General features: G+C 33.4%; 2 protein-coding genes across 2 annotated transcripts; both read right to left on the bottom strand.

Annotated features, from left to right (window-relative positions):
• Positions 1-587: 587 nt before the first annotated feature.
• On the bottom strand, positions 588-1,511 carry LOC131198173 (olfactory receptor 14A16-like). Its single transcript, XM_058182673.1, has one exon. The coding sequence runs from the start codon at positions 1,506-1,508 to the stop codon at positions 588-590; it is 921 nt and encodes a 306-aa protein (XP_058038656.1). The 5' UTR covers positions 1,509-1,511.
• A 10,533-nt stretch (positions 1,512-12,044) lies between these two features.
• LOC131198172 (olfactory receptor 14A2-like) lies at positions 12,045-12,968 on the bottom strand. The gene has a single exon (XM_058182672.1). The coding sequence runs from the start codon at positions 12,960-12,962 to the stop codon at positions 12,045-12,047; it is 918 nt and encodes a 305-aa protein (XP_058038655.1). The 5' UTR covers positions 12,963-12,968.
• Between the last annotated feature and the right edge of the window lie 3,226 nt (positions 12,969-16,194).

The following is a 16,194-nucleotide window of genomic DNA, read 5'->3' as shown; positions in this document are numbered from 1 at the left end:
GTTTCTATACATCAATTAGCATTTGTATCTCTTCCTCTCTCTTCCTCCCTCCCTCTCACCCTCCGTGTGTGTGTGTGTGTGTGTGTGTGTGTGTGTGTGTTATATAAACATAAATATGTACACCAATATCAAACAATATAAAACTTAGAATTTAATTAAACCACTTAAAATCTGACTACTTTGTTTATAATAATAATAATAAGCTTCATTGCTTGTTTCTTCCTTCCTCCATATTTACTTGTCAACAAATTTAGGAATGCTCAAAGCTTCTCTGCTTAATATTCACTGGACCAGTTATCCAGCACCAGACCCATGTGAAACCAGTTCTCCCATCATCTAGAATCCAAGGCTACATATCATTCTTCTAGCTGTTTTCTGCAGACTCTTCTTTTGCTTCAGTGGCCTTAGGAACATTCATCCTTCTTCTCATGTCCATGGATCTTTTGGATTCTGGAACTCCAGCTATGCTTCCACTGTCTTGGCAATTGCATGTAACAATCTTTCAGTTTCAGGACAATTCAATCCACCCTCAATGAGAAAGTATAAAATAGGCTTCACATTATACCTTATTCTTTATATGTCTTCTCCTAATTCTTGCCAATTGAAATGAAAGTCCTCAGAGCAAAAAGCTTTGAAAGAGCAATTTTGAAGTCTTTGTTTCTCAAGCTGTATATTAATGGATTTAACATAGGTGGGACAATAGAATACATGACAGTAATTGCAAAATCAAAGTGTGATGGGGTATCAGATGGAGTCTTCAGGTAAGCAAATGAAGAAGTAAACAAAAATAAGGAGAAAACTGTGAGATGTGGGAAGCAAGTGGAGAAGACCTTTTTCCTTCCCTGAACAGAAGGAATTTTTGAAACAGCAATAAAGATTTGTATGTAAGAAATAATGAGGAAGGCAAAACAACCAATTGTTAAGATAAAATTAAATATTACAACTCCAGTTTCAATTAAATATAAATCTGAGCAGGCAAGTTTAAGTAACTGTGGGATATCACAGAAAAACTGATTGATCATATTGGAACAGAAATGAGTAGTAAAAGTTCCAATTGTGTTTAATACAGCATTGAGAAAGCTAGCAATCCACACACTGCCAAGCATTTTGATGCAAGCCTTCCTGTTCATTATCATCTCATATCGTAAAGGATTGCAAATGGCAACAAATCTATCATATGCCATGACAGTAAGAAGAGAAATATCACAATTTACAAAGAAGACAAACAAGAAGACTTGAGCAACACATCCAGAATAAGAAATAATGGAACTGATAGCAGATTTAGGGACAATGAGTGAAACAGAACCAATGTCTTGTAGGGCTAAGTTCATCAGAAAGAAGTACATGGGGGTGTGAAGGCGGGAGTCAAAAGCAACTGCAGAGATAATGAGAACATTCCCTATTAGGGTCATTAAATACAGGATCAGAAATATAGCTATGTATATAGCCTGTAGTTCCCGAATTGTTGAGAATTCCAGTAGAAGAAATACAGATGTGTCATTATCCATTGTTTTGTCACAAATATCAGAAACCTAAAGAATGGTAATTAGGTAAAAATGTTTAAAAAGCAAATTCTATGTGTTTATGTGAAGATTAAACTAAAATTGGTATTTCCAAATGCTAATAAACAGTTTCAAATGTAAGTATTGTTTTCTTGTGACTTAATTGTCTGAGATTAATTTACATTAAGAGGTGTTGAGCCAATTGCTTTTATTTAAGAGTAATTATGTCTCATATCAGCATTTACAATTCTCAATTCAAAGACAGTGGAGAATCTCATTTTTAATTCTTTTAAATAGCAAGTAAGATTACTGCAAGCATATCCACCTAAAGCTTGGAAATAAAGGTGAAATTTCAGAGAAGAAACTAAAAATAAGAATCTTGCATCTTTAGCTAATGATAATTTACATTGGAATACTAACTGTGTAATCCTATCTGTGTTACCTGAATGAGGCCCTCTCCTCCACTGTGTCCTTCTCAACAGCCACCTTGAAAAGAGATATAATGTGTTCCCCTTCAGTTCCATTTGGATTATATCTTGAAAAGAATTTGCACCAAAATCTATATTTTTTTTCAGAAATGGAAGAGCAAGAATTGGTGAAAAAATGGAAAGAGAAATTTTCAAATGTATCCCAAATGGAACATTTAGATTTGAAGAAACATGGCTTGAATGTTTATAAATTCTGTCATATTCAGAATTTTATATATATATATATATATATATATATATATATATATATATATATATATATATATATATATATATATATATATATTGTTTTCTTGTGACTTAATTGTCTGAGATTAATTTACATTGGAATACTAACTGTGTAATCCTATCTGTGTTACCTGAATGAGGCCCTCTCCTCCACTGTGTCCTTCTCAACAGCCACCTTGAAAAGAGATATAATGTGTTCTTCAGTTCCATTTGGATTATATCTTGAAAAGAATTTGCACCAAAATCTATATTTTTTTCAGAAATGGAAGAGCAAGAATTGGTGAAAAATGGAAGAGCAAGAATTGGTGAAAAAATGGAAAGAGAAATTTTCAAATGTATCCCAAATGGAACATTTAGATTTGAAGAAACATGGCTTGAATGTTTATAAATTCTGTCATATTCAGAATTTTATATATATATATATATATGTTTTCTGATCAGATATATATATATATAAATAAATATTCTTTCTTTAATAGCTATAGGAACAATTTATTTTCCCCAGGTTGTGGATAACTGCATGAAATTAATTAATCACATCATCTTAATCAATAATTAAACAGATTTATAAAAATCTGTAAAACTCAGGTTTGACATAATCCATACACCACTGGAGTTCCTACTGTAAAGAACAGAAAATAGCTCTAAAGCAGGGGTGAAATCCAGCAGGTTCTGACAGGTTCTGGAGAACCAGTAGTGGAAATTTTGAGTAGTTCAGAGAACCGGAAAATACCTCTGGCTGGTCTCAGAGTGGGGTGGGAATGGAGATTTTGCAATATCCTTCCCCCAGGAGTGAGGAGGGAATGGAGATTTTGCAGTATACTTCTGCTGCCATGCCCACCAAGCCATGCCCACCAAGGCACACCCACAGAACCGGTAATAAAAAAAAAATTGAATTTCACCACTGCTCTAAAGAGAATAAAGATATAAACTTATTTAAATGAATTTGACTTTTCTTCAATTTGAGCACCATAATTCATTTTACAGTTGAAAGAGATGTTGAAATATATTGAAATCGGAATAGGTCCCGATCCCAGCAACTTCCAAATTGGAAGAAAAGTGGAAAGATCTGAACTGAGTGTGGGAAAAGGGGAGCCTTCACAAACCCAAAATATGGAGCTCTCTCATCCCATTCCAAGAGTTTCTTCCAGTTGTCACATCAAAAATTTAAATATGTAGATTTCTTTAGCAGGAGTAAGAGAAAAAATGTGGGGAATTTATAAAGAAAATGCTGAATGAATAGATTTATAGATAGCAGTAGAATATGAATAACTGTAGAATATGAATGTATGAAGATAAAGGAAAGGAGGTAAAAGTAGAAAAGAAATCAGCTTACTTTCCTCTTTTAATCTGATTCTCACATATTAGATATTCATTTTCCTGTTCCTGGAAGATTCCTCCTTTGAAACTGATCATTGTATGTCTACTTTGCATTCTAAATATTGGTTTTAAATAGTTTTCTGCATTAGTATAGTTTTATCAAATCTTTTATTGCCTATTCAGAGACTCATTTAGTTCCCGTGGGTCCTGAACAGTTGATTAGAACAACCTCAAGGGTCATTTTTCCCTCCTTTACATTTCTTTTTGCTTTGCTTTGCCTAATTAACATAATAAGCTCTAGAATCAATGTATTTCAGAAGTTTGTTATTCAAGAAAATAAGCCTAGCATTTAGCCAATAGTTCAGGAGACTACTGTATCTTTTTCTATTTTCTTTCTAGGGAATATATTTCCTGAAGGGCTACTAGATATTGACTAGGACATAGATTTATGTTGAAGATGGAATCAGTCACATTTGAACAGCTCAATCATCAAAAACTATTTCCACCCCCTTCTGTTGGAATCAAACTGGACTTCAATGTATTTATATTGCCTTACATACACCAAAGACAACCACTGTTGGACATAAAGTCACACCTTCGAAGTTCCACTAGATGGCAACAAAAAGAGCTGGAATATACTCACTGTACCTAACACAATGGAATTGAGAGAAAACTTCAAGGAAAGGTAGCCCCTCAGATAGCCTGGCCATTTATTTATTTATTTATTTATTTATTTATTTATTTATTTATTTATTTATTTATTTAATTTAATTTATTTATTTTGTCAAACACAACAATATATATATATATGTATGTATAAGCATGAAATAACCACACAAATTGAATACAACCAAAGGGAACATTAGGACAGGAACAATAAGCACGCTGGTACTCTTATGCATGCCCCTTACAGACCTCTTAGGAATGGGGTGAGGTCAACAGTAGACAGTCTTTGGTTAAAGTTTTGGGGATTTTGGGATGAGACCACGGAGTCAGGTAGTGCATTCCAGGCATTAAAAACTCTGTTACTGAAGTCATATTTTCTACAATCAAGATTGGAGCGGTTCACTTTATGTTTAAATCTATTGTGTGTTCGTGTATTATTGTGGTTGAAGCTGAAGTAGTCTTCGACAGGAAGGACATTGTAGCAGATGATTTTATGAGTTATGCTCAGGTCATGCCGAAGGTGGTATAGTTCTAAATTTTCTAAATCCAGAATTTTAAGTCTGGTGGCATAAGGTATTTTGTTGTGATTAGAGGAGTGGATGACTCTTCTTGTAAAACATTTCTGGACACGCTCAATTGTATTAATGTCCGAAATGAAGTGTGGGTTCCAGACAGGCTAGCTGTAATCAAGAATTGGTCTAGCAAATGTTTTGTATGCTCTGGTTAGTTTAATGACTTTGAAATGACCATCTTTATAAGTAAACCCTGAATTGCACCCAGAAAAAAAGATGGTGCAATTCACACAACAACACTGTAATATTGACAATATTGATCAGAACTGCACACAATACTGCATTCCTGCAGACCAGCTATAATTTCCAGATCTCTTCAAGGGAAGCTCTATGTAGAGCATATTGCAGCAGTCAATGTGGAAGAAAATCACTAAGGCACAATTGAGAGGAAGCAAGTCTTATAGGTCCAGGAATATGAGCAATCTGCAAAAAAATACACACACACACACACATACAAAGATGAATCTGTGAAAAGGCCTTTCTAGCCACAATTGTCTTCCAAGTCCAGGGGAACTCCACATTTTCTGCAACCCAACAAGACAGACACAGACTTCAGAGGATAATTTAAACTGCAGAAAAAACAATTGCTACCAACCTACCTTCCATTGAGAACCTGTATATTGCATGAGTCAAAAAGAGGGCTGTGAAAATATTTACAGACCTCTCACATCCTGGACATAAACTGTTTCAACTCTTACCCTCAAAACGACGCTATAGAGCACTGCACAACAGAACAACTAGACACAAGAACAGATTTTTCCCAAAAGCCATCACTCTGCTAAACAAATAATTCCCTCAACACTGTCAAGCTATTTACTAAGTCTGCACTACTATTAATCTTCCCATCGTTCCCATCACCCATCTCCTTCCACTTATGACTGTATGACTGTAACTTTGTTGCTTGTATCCTTATGATTTATGTTGATATTGATTGTTTCTGATTCCTTATTTGTACCCTATGACTATCAAGTGTTGTACCTTATGATTCTTGATGAAGTTATCTTTTCCTTTATGTACACTGAGAGCATATGCACCAAGACAAATTCCTTATGTGTCCAATCACTCTTGGCCAATAAAAAATTCTATTCTATTCTATTCTATTCTATTCTATTCTATTCTATTCTATTCTATTCTATTCTATTCTATTCTATTCTATTAAGAAAACTAAACACAGTTCTGTAAAGATCCTAGATTAAATGTTAACAAAATGTTAATCAATCATTTTCTCTAGCTCTAAGGTTTGATAAAAATATTATGACAAAGTAAGATCACTTTCAAAACCATTTAATAAAACATCTATATGTTACATATGAAAACTATCACATATTTTAAAATATCCACAAAGCAATTGAAACTCTTTTGTTTCTCGTGCTATCAGTATAGTGATTCAGTACCGGAGGAATAATAATGTATTCTGTGGCCAAGTTACCTATTGAGGAAATATTATTAGAGAGGGTGCAAAGCATTGTGAAGTGGTATAGAAATCTAACTGCTTTGCTATTACATTGACTTGCATAAATAAAAAAATTAACAAACAACAATGAAGAGAGGAAGGCAAGTGGGTAAACTCTTTATGGTTTTTGTTCACCACAAGGTATTTTGAGCAAAGCAGTAAAGGTATTCATACTGTATAAGTTGCAACAGTGAAGATGAAATTTTAAAATATTATTGGACAACTAATGACAGGGAGTAAAACTTGAACAAGGTATAAATCCATGACAAAGAATGTAAATAATGTTGCCAGTTTACAGAACAATTTATTGACTTTATTGGAATAGAAATTCGGGGAGGAGGAGGAGGTGGAAGAGGAGGAGGAGAAGTTGTTTCCCAATGGCCAACATGTGAATACAAAATCCTTTCTTCATAATTCCTTTCTGATGTAAAGTTTACAGTTAGCAAAATGAAAATCATAAAAATTATTGCTAAGAGGAACTACTTAGAGATTTTAGAGAAGAAGAAACCCTTGAGCAACAAATCAGACAAAGAATCTGGATCTTTCATTAAGATAATACCAATGATCCTGAATTTATTACTTGTTTGGCTTTTTGAGTCCCATGCCTCTTAAAATAAGAATTTTGAATACTCTTGGAACTGACTTTGAAAATTGTGTTGTTCCATATTATTAATCTGTAATGAAGGGCAGTTAAACTTCTCTACTTGACAACAACAAAGAAGGAGACTTCTAGAAAAGGGGTCTCCAACCTTGGCAACTTTAAGACTTGTGGACTTCAACTCCCAGAATTCCGCAGCCAGCTTTGGAGACCCCTGTTCAACAATACTCTTTTTTATGGCTATTGTCTTATAGAAGCATTTCTTTCTTTCTTTGTTTATTGTATGCCTTTTAAGGACTATCACAAATATTTGAATTACTTTCCTATGTTCAACAATATCTGACTATGAACTGTATCCGTTCAAAGAAATCTTAGAAAAAGAAGCAAGGTTATCTTCCCTTTTTCTAGTTGTCAAATACATATTGGTTTTGGAACAAAAACAAAAACCACTTTGGCTTTGTGCATTGAATATAGGTTTCTGAAACAGCTGATCCTTGGAATACACATGAGTGTATGAATGAGTGTGTTCTTCAGTAGGTTATTTGTTCCCATCCTCTGAAATCTGTCCCCTGAAGCTCTTTTCAGCTTTCTCAAAAATGAATTTAAATGGCAGACTTTAAAAAATGTGTTATGTAAATAATATCAACATCTGTCTTTATATTCCTCAAATTGCCTCTTCTTAGTATTATGATATATAACAAATATGTTTTAACCTTGATCAAGTAAATTAACTTTATATTTTTTTTCTTTTACTTCTAACAATTTTAACCATTAGTGCATTCAATAAATGTTGTAGAACTTGATTTATTTTCTTTCTTTTTTTGTGTCCACTTTCAGGAGTTTCTTTAAAACAGGCCTTTTTTGTAAATCCAAAATAGGAAAAATATCCATGTCACTCTTTTGGTTTATTGTTCGTATTTTCATTTTAGTTATTATATCAGTCAGTTTCTATAGTATATCTAGTGTGATGTCTTTTTTCCCATTTCATTCTTCTAGTCTACTATTTTTAATCCATTTTCAATCCATTTAATCCATTCTTGTCTGGTAAATCTTTCCTCTTCCACAATCTTTGGTAGACAGTCTTTCTCCAAAGAGGCAGAAGACTGTTGATATTGTTAACGCTAATGTCTGAGCCCATTTTTTTTTTAAAAGGCTTTTAAAATGATCAGTGTCAGAATATTTTGTCCCATTCTGTAAATGTAAATTGAGTTCATGTGTTCTCCTTTAATTGTAACCTTTAGTTTGTCCATTATCCATTTTTTAAAATCTCATTATTATTTTAAAAAAATAAAACTAAATCATTTTTCTGTGGAAAGGATTCTTTAAAATTAATTCAAAAATCTTACTTCAACTTTATCTGTACTCTTAAATCATTTGTAAATTTCTAAAATAAAAGTCTTGATAGCTGTTTATTCAAAAAAAAAAGTTTTTAACCTCTTAAACTTATAGTTGGAACTTTCCTTTGCTAAGTATTCAAGGGAAACTCACCCTATGCTGTCAGTCCAAAGTTGTCTAATAGCTGAAAGCAGTTAATAAGCAATTTTTAAAAGCGATGAGAAGAGGAAGTATGCAAACTTAGTGTCTTCAAAGATACTGACAGTGATTTGAGCAAGATGGATATTTCCTTGTCTCCCAGGGGTTCTAAATCTGCTGGAACCACCGCCTTGCAGACTGTTCATGAGGGACAGCTTGTGGGTAATCTCAAATCTTTTCCTTTTCCACAGAGATTCAAAGAGCTACATACTAGCACTGATGATGTTTCCTAGTTTGGGTAGTTGAACATTTACAACCAAGCTCAGAGAACACCAAAAACTCTTTATTTCAACCCTGAACGACAAATATTCTTTATTATTTCTTCTGTAAATCCATTTATTAGGTTCCTTTTAAAAATTAATGACTCTCATCCCTGCCCTGTACTTATAAATACTGAAACTTTTATGGTAACAGCTATAGTATGTCTTGTAAGTTTCAACTTGTTTCCCCTCACTTCCTTTATCTTGAGGTAAACTAGTGAGGATCTTCTCTGAGATGTTTTCCTGGCCTTGAATTAAACACCATGTATCTGACAGTTCCCTTGACATTCACAGTTCCCGTGACTTTTCATCGTGTTCTTCCAGGCCATTCCCTATGCTCTCTCTCTATACATGGTTTCTACTTCAGTATCAAACATGTTTTTCACAAAGTATAAGTTTGTATATTATTTATTTAAACAAACAAACAGACAGATACTTTTGTTCCATTTTTTTAATTAATAAAGAAAATTCTATTATTTTATAATGACTTGTAAAATATGATCATTTGAACCAAATAAATAACCAAAATTCATTTAGAACAAGTTTCTTTAGTTTATAAACAAAATTAGACTAGATTTAATTCTATCCATTACTTTAACATATAAATGACAATCTTCTTTAGAAAAAAGCAATAGATATGGATTAACTTTGCCAATACATACTGTGCAAGGTTGGAAGATGCAGTATTCAAATGACAGGCATTGTGTATCCCTTTCTCTATATTTATCAAGTTAGTTATCATAAGCCATCATTGAATAACTATCTATTAAAGAAATTATTATATGAGCACTTTTGGAGAAACATTCTTCAAATCCTACAAAACAAATTTTAAATTTAAATTTAAATTTTAAATTTAAATTTAAATTTTAAATTTAAATTTTAAACTACAATTTTAAAAAAGCCAACTATGACCTTATAAACAATGATCTCTCATTTCTTGACTGGCATAATCTATTCTCATCCTGTATCACTACAGAAGACCACTATAAAGTATTCCTACTTGAAATTAATAAAATCATCAAACTATATGTACCACAAATCATCACCAAAATCAATAGGAAAAGCAAATTTCCCATATCAATAAAAAAGCTGCAATCCAAAAAAAAAAATCCCTCTGGAAAAAAAACAAAAAAGGTTATGTAGCAAACTTCAAAAACCGGTACAAAAATATTTGCAACCAAATAAAAATAGAATGAACACTTACCACACTAAACAAGAAGAAAATCTTCTACGCACCAATTCCAGTCGTGCTTTTTATAATTTTGTAAACAGTAAACTAAAAGAAAAAAGAACCATTCCACCACTAAAAGAATCTAACGGTAAAGAATATACTGACAAAACAATTAAAGCAAACCTCTTTAACACATTCTTCGGCTCAGTCTTTGTAAACAGTGATGGCTCATATCCAACATTCCTTAATTGTATCAAAAATGTTAACAACAACTCAACACATATAGACTCCACAGAAGAAAACAACGGCCCAACACACATAGACTTTACAGAAGATAATGTTGAAAAAGCCCTTCGCAACCTGAAACCATCATTATCTATTGGACCAGATGGACTATGTGCATACTTTTTAAAAAAACTTTCAATTAATATAGCTGAACCCCTAAGCATTATCTTTAATAAAGCCTTCAAAACTAGTTCCCTTCCAAAACTCTGGTCTCTAGCCACAGTCATCCCTATCTTCAAAAAAGGAGATCCATGCCTTGTTGAAAATTACAGACCTATCTCTCTATGTTGTGTCTCATGCAAAGTAATGGAATCCATCATAAACCAATCCATTACACTCCATCTCGAAACAAACAACCTTCTCTCTAATAAACAATTTGGTTTCAGAAAAAAAATGTCTTGTAATCTACAACTTCTTCACTGCAAAAACATATGGACTACCAACCTTGACCAAGGAAAAGCAATAGATGCAATCTACATAGACTTCTGCAAAGCTTTTGATTCAGTAGTACATGATAAACTACTCCTCAAACTAAAATCCTACAGCATTTCGGGACCTCTTCACAATTGGATAAATGCCTTCCTGTCAAACAGACAACAAGTGGTCAAAATTGGCAACGCTATATCTAATCCTGTTCCTGTCAAAAGTGGCATTCCCCAAGGTAGTGTTCTTGGACCAACACTCTTCATACTATACATAAATGATCTCTGTGACCTCATCTCAAGTTATTGTGTTCTCTTTGCTGACGATGTCAAACTATTTAATACCACTAATAATACTTCTACCCTTCAAGAAGACCTCGACTTAATTTCCGATTGGTCTAAAACATGGCAACTCCAAATCTCAACCAGCAAATGCTCAGTCTTACATATTGGAAAAAAGAACCCCAACATCAAGTACAAACTTGATGGACATTACCTAACTGATGACCCCCATCCTGTCAAAGATCTTGGAGTTCTTATATCAAATGACCTTAATGCCAAAGCCCACTGCAACTACATAGCAAAAAAGGCTCTAAGAGTTGTAAACCTAATTTTACGCAGCTTCTTTTCCAAAAACTCTACACTACTAACTAGAGCATACAAAACATTTGCCAGACCTATTCTTGAATACAGCTCATCCGTCTGGAACCCATACCACATCTCTGACATAAATACAACAGAAAGAGCCCAGAAATATTTTACTAGAAGAGTTCTTCACTCCTCCGAAAACAACAAAATACCTTATACCAACAGACTTGAAATCCTGGGATTAGAAAACTTACAACTCCGTCAACTTCGACATGACCTGTGTTTAACACACAAAATCATCTATTGCAATATCCTTCCTATAAAAGACTACTTCAGTTTCAATCGCAATATTACAAGAGCAAAAAATAGATTCAAGCTAAATGTCAACCGCTTCAAACTTGATTGCAGAAAATATGACTTCTGCAACAGAGTTGTTAATGCTTGGAACTCATTACCTGACTCCATAGTCTCTACTCAAAATCCCAAAATCTTCAACCAAAAACTGCCTACTATTGACCTCACCCCATTCCTAAGAGGGTTATAAGGGGCATGCATAAGAGCACAAAAGTGCCTACCATTCCTGTCCTATTGTTCCCTTCATCATATCAAATTGATATAGTTGATGCATATTTTTTTACATATATGTATATATTTTCTTCAAAATATATTGCTTTATCTATGACAATTGTTTGTGTATACTGTTGTGACAAAAAGAAATCAAATCAAATCAAATCAAAATTTCTAATATATACTGCATTTTCCATTTTAAACACAAGAAATAAAACTTGCTTGGAAGCTAAACATCTTGAGTCCAGGAGTCAAAATATCTAAAATAAGCCTTTTAATATAAAACAAAAAAGTGTGAAAAAGAGTGTGAAAAGTATGTGATAAAGTATGTGAAAAAGAGGGTAGAAATTTTTGTTAACCATAAAATTTATATTCAATATTTCTAATTACATCATAAATGTCTTTTCACCAGAATTCTTGATAAAGCAATCTTAATATCCTTGTTTCTCATGCTATAGATTACTGGATTCAACATTGGTGGAATAATGCAGTATATTATTGTAATAATGATATCAATGTTCGATGGTTTGTCAGTTTGAGGCCTCAGGTAAGCAAGTGAGGCTGTAAATAAAAATAAAGAAAAAATTGTAAGGTGAGGGAAGCAAGTGGAAAAGGCCTTTTTTCTTCCCTGATCAGAAGGGATTTTTGAAACAGCAGTAAATATCTGTACATAAGTAATAATGATAAAAGCAAAACAACCAAATGTTATTGTAAAAATAAATACTACAATTCCAGTTTCAATTATATATAAATCTGAGCAGGTAAGTTTAAGTAAAGGTGGGATTTCACAGTAAAACTGATTGATAATATTAGAGCAAAACGGAGTTATGAAAGTTCCTATTGTATTTAGTACAGCGTTGAGAAAGCTGACAATCCAGACACTACTAACTATTTTGGTGCAAACCTTCCTATTCATTATCATTTCATATCGTAATGGATTGCAAATGGCAACATACCGATCATATGCCATGACAGTAAGAAGAGAAATATCAGAGTCTACAAAGAATACAAACAAAAACACTTGGGTTATACATTCAGGATAAGAAATACTATTTATGTTCATAACTGAATTGAAAACAGCTTTGGGGACAATGACTGAAACAGAACCAATGTCCTGAAAGGCTAAATTTGTCAGAAAGAAGTACATGGGGATGTGAAGACAGGAGTCCAAAACAACTGCAGAAATAATGAGTAAATTTCCTGCTAATGTAATTAAATATATGAACAAAAGTATCATTGCATACAGAAGCTGTAGTTCCCATATATTTGAAAATTCCAAGAGAAAAAACACTGTAGTATCATTAACCATTTCTGCCCACAGATTTGAGAACCTAGAAGTAAAGGGAGAACTGTTAATATATTTCCTATATATTATATATATTTATATCCATTTCCATTTGAATTGATATAAAAAAACTATGTATAGGATGGATAAATTATGTAATTATGTAATTGATTATGTAATGTATGTAATGTATCAAATATCCGCATCTTTTCTTATACTAGTCAGGCAATCCCATCTAGGGGCATGAACCTAGTATGTGAAACTAGGGATGATAATAATTGTAACCACAACAATATACTTCTGCATTGTTCAGCACTCTTTATTATTATTATTATTATTTATTAGATTTTTATACCGCCCTTCTCCCGAAGGACTCAGGGCGGTGTACAGCCAAGAATAAAACTCAATATATATACAATTAAAACCAGAAGTTAAAACAAAGCAAATTACAGAAAAAAGGCCGACCTTAAAATTTAAAAATTTAAAAACCCTAAAATAGTAAAAACCCAATTAAAAATAGTAAAACTATTATGCCAGTCCTGCTTGAATAAATAAGTGTGTTTTTAGCTCACGGCGAAAGGTCCGAAGATCAGGCACTTGGCGTAAGCCAGGGGGAAGTTCGTTCCAGAGCGTCGGAGCTCCAACAGAGAAGGCCCTGCTCCTGGGGGCCGCCAGCCGACACTGTTTGGCGGACGGCACCCTGAGAAGACCCTCTCTGTGAGAGCGTACGGGTCAGTGGGAGGCATAAGGTAATATCTTATAATATGACAATTTGTATTATATTAGTTACTATGTAAATGAACATTATAATGGGTTAATTTTGGAATTTGACAGATTCGGAGGTAGAATAGGTATTTGGATGAAAAAAAGGCAAAAGGTAAGAGCTAAGATAAGAGCTCAGATTAAGACCAAGAATGATGAAAAGAAAATGATAAACAATAAACTTACTTCCCAATAAATTTCACTCAGCAGCATTTTTAATTTCAGTGTTTCATGAAGAAATTAGCCATTTTGTTCACTAAGCATTAGTATTCTTTTTTTAAAAAAAATCTTGCATGTTATTATATACAACTTTTTCTAATCAATGAGGAATTTAAAGGATTTTCTATATATGAAGCAAATTTCATCAAGTCTGCTTTGGATTCTCGGAGACTTCTTCCATTCCCCAGAGTCCATCATAGCTAATTAGAAATAGATCCTCATTTTATTTTGTTTGGTTTTTTGTTTGATCTATACTTGCTGTGAGAAGATAGTGATAAGAAAGTTGGAACTAAACAATCTTGGTGATTTTTTTTCTTAATCTGTAATTGCTCACATGTTATCAGTGAATTTTGAAAAATAAAAAACACTGAAAAATAGTTTGGAGTAGAATTACATTTATTATTATTTATGAGCAAATCTCCATCCCTCCTTCCCTCCCTCCCTCCCTCCCCCCCCCTCTCTCTCTCTCTCACACACACACACACACACACACACACGAAATGTGTCCCATAGAATTGGTAGGAAGGAAAAAATAGGAAAACATCAATTTCTTACCAGCATAAAATATTTTGAAAGATTAGATTATATATCAAACCCTAATTCATGGTCAAATTATTATTATTATTATATTATAATCCTAGAACATAGAATCCAGAGCTAGCTATAGCAATCTTTAGTTTCAGGTGTTTAGAATATAAGTGTATAATGGTTAATTGAAGCAGCTATCTATCTGAAATGTCAATTCTGGCACTTCTCTGGATTGTGGAAAAAAATGTGGATCCCCTCACAAAAGGAAAGGAGATTCTTTCATTTATATTTATATGAATTTATATTTCCTGTCCCCAGTTCATTTATATGAACTTGGGACAGGAAAACCAAAGAAATGTGAACTATTTAAACTAGTAAAAAAGTACAACTGTAATGTTAAGCATTACTTCTCCAATGATTCACTGCCTTTGTAAACCTTGTAAAGGTAGTCCTTGACTTCCAATGGTTCATTAAGTGACTGTTTGAATTTACAATGGTACTGAAAAAAGTAACTTATGACCATTTTTAACACTTATGACTGTTGCAGCATTCCCATTAAATTCAGATGCTTGACAACTGGCTCACATTTATGATAATTGCAGTGTCCTGGAGTCATGTGATTCCTTGTTGCAATCTTCTGACAAGCAAAGTAAATGGGGAAATCAGATTTGCTTAACAACCATGTTACTAATTTAAGAATTGCAGTGATTCACTTAACAAATGTAGTGAGAAAAGTTGTAAAATGGGGCAAAACTCTCTTAACAAATTTCTCACTTAGCAACGTACATTTTATGCTCAACTGTGTTCATAAATTGAGGACTACCTATATAGCTTGCTATAAAGGATGTTGCTTTATCCTTGCTCTGATCTTAAACACATAAACAAATAAGTCATCTCCCAAAAAAAATAGGAACTAAAGACTGTTATGTCCATAATGGATTGCCCATTACGTTTGTAAGTCATAACAGCCATTATGTCACTAAACTTGCAACCTTTTTACAGTGATATTTAAGCAAGCTGATGGGTTATTATGGGTGCAGTTTTGCTAAAAATTGGGAAAAAATGCCAGTTTGGGGCAAAATTGTCCAAAATATAGTCACTTGATTGCTGGACGCTGTAAATGTCCATTTAGGCAACTGTGTTTCCAATGCCAGAGTACAGTCATGTGATCACAGGGGGTGACCATTAGAACATTGGATCCAGATAATAATTGCCCTTTTTTGCCTCTGGTCATAGGTTGAGGAGTAGTTTATATGCATGGGATTTACTCAAAAATAAAGAGATAGCCTTTTGTCACAAAATTTTGAGGCTGCCACCTTTGTACTCAGGTGACCCCAAAGACATAGATAAACCTCCAAGTAGCCTCAACAACTCTCTAAAAGAATGCAATTGACCAGAAGCCTGCAAGGGATATAAATCCATCCATTCCTCACCATCCAGCCAGAGCTGAAGAAGCTTCTTGGATGAGAACGTTTTTAATGAAAAACAAGAAAATCCAGTTGCCTCTTTGAGACTGCCACCTTGACATTTTGCACACGTAGAAAAGCACACCATGGGTGAGATCCATTTGTTTGAGAATTGATATGTACATGAAATTGACTTTAGAGAAGCAAACAATTCACTGAACAGCTTTAACACAGATGTTTAATTTAGATCAGTGTTGCTCAAGCTTGGCAATTTAAGATTATTATTATTATTATTTATTTGATTTTTATACCGCCCTTCTCCCGAAGGACTCAGGGCGGTG

The sequence above is a fragment of the Ahaetulla prasina genome, chromosome 4, assembly GCF_028640845.1.
Source record: "Ahaetulla prasina isolate Xishuangbanna chromosome 4, ASM2864084v1, whole genome shotgun sequence".
In the NCBI taxonomy this organism is placed as follows: Eukaryota; Metazoa; Chordata; class Lepidosauria; order Squamata; family Colubridae; genus Ahaetulla; species Ahaetulla prasina.
This window is presented reverse-complemented; position numbering and strand designations above follow the sequence as displayed.

What these genes read in the sequence shown, in the direction of transcription:
- LOC131198173 (XM_058182673.1), bottom strand. Translation starts at nt 1,508, where the DNA reads ATGGATAATGACACATCTGTATTTCTTCTACTGGAATTCTCAACAATT.
- LOC131198172 (XM_058182672.1), bottom strand. Translation starts at nt 12,962, where the DNA reads ATGGTTAATGATACTACAGTGTTTTTTCTCTTGGAATTTTCAAATATA.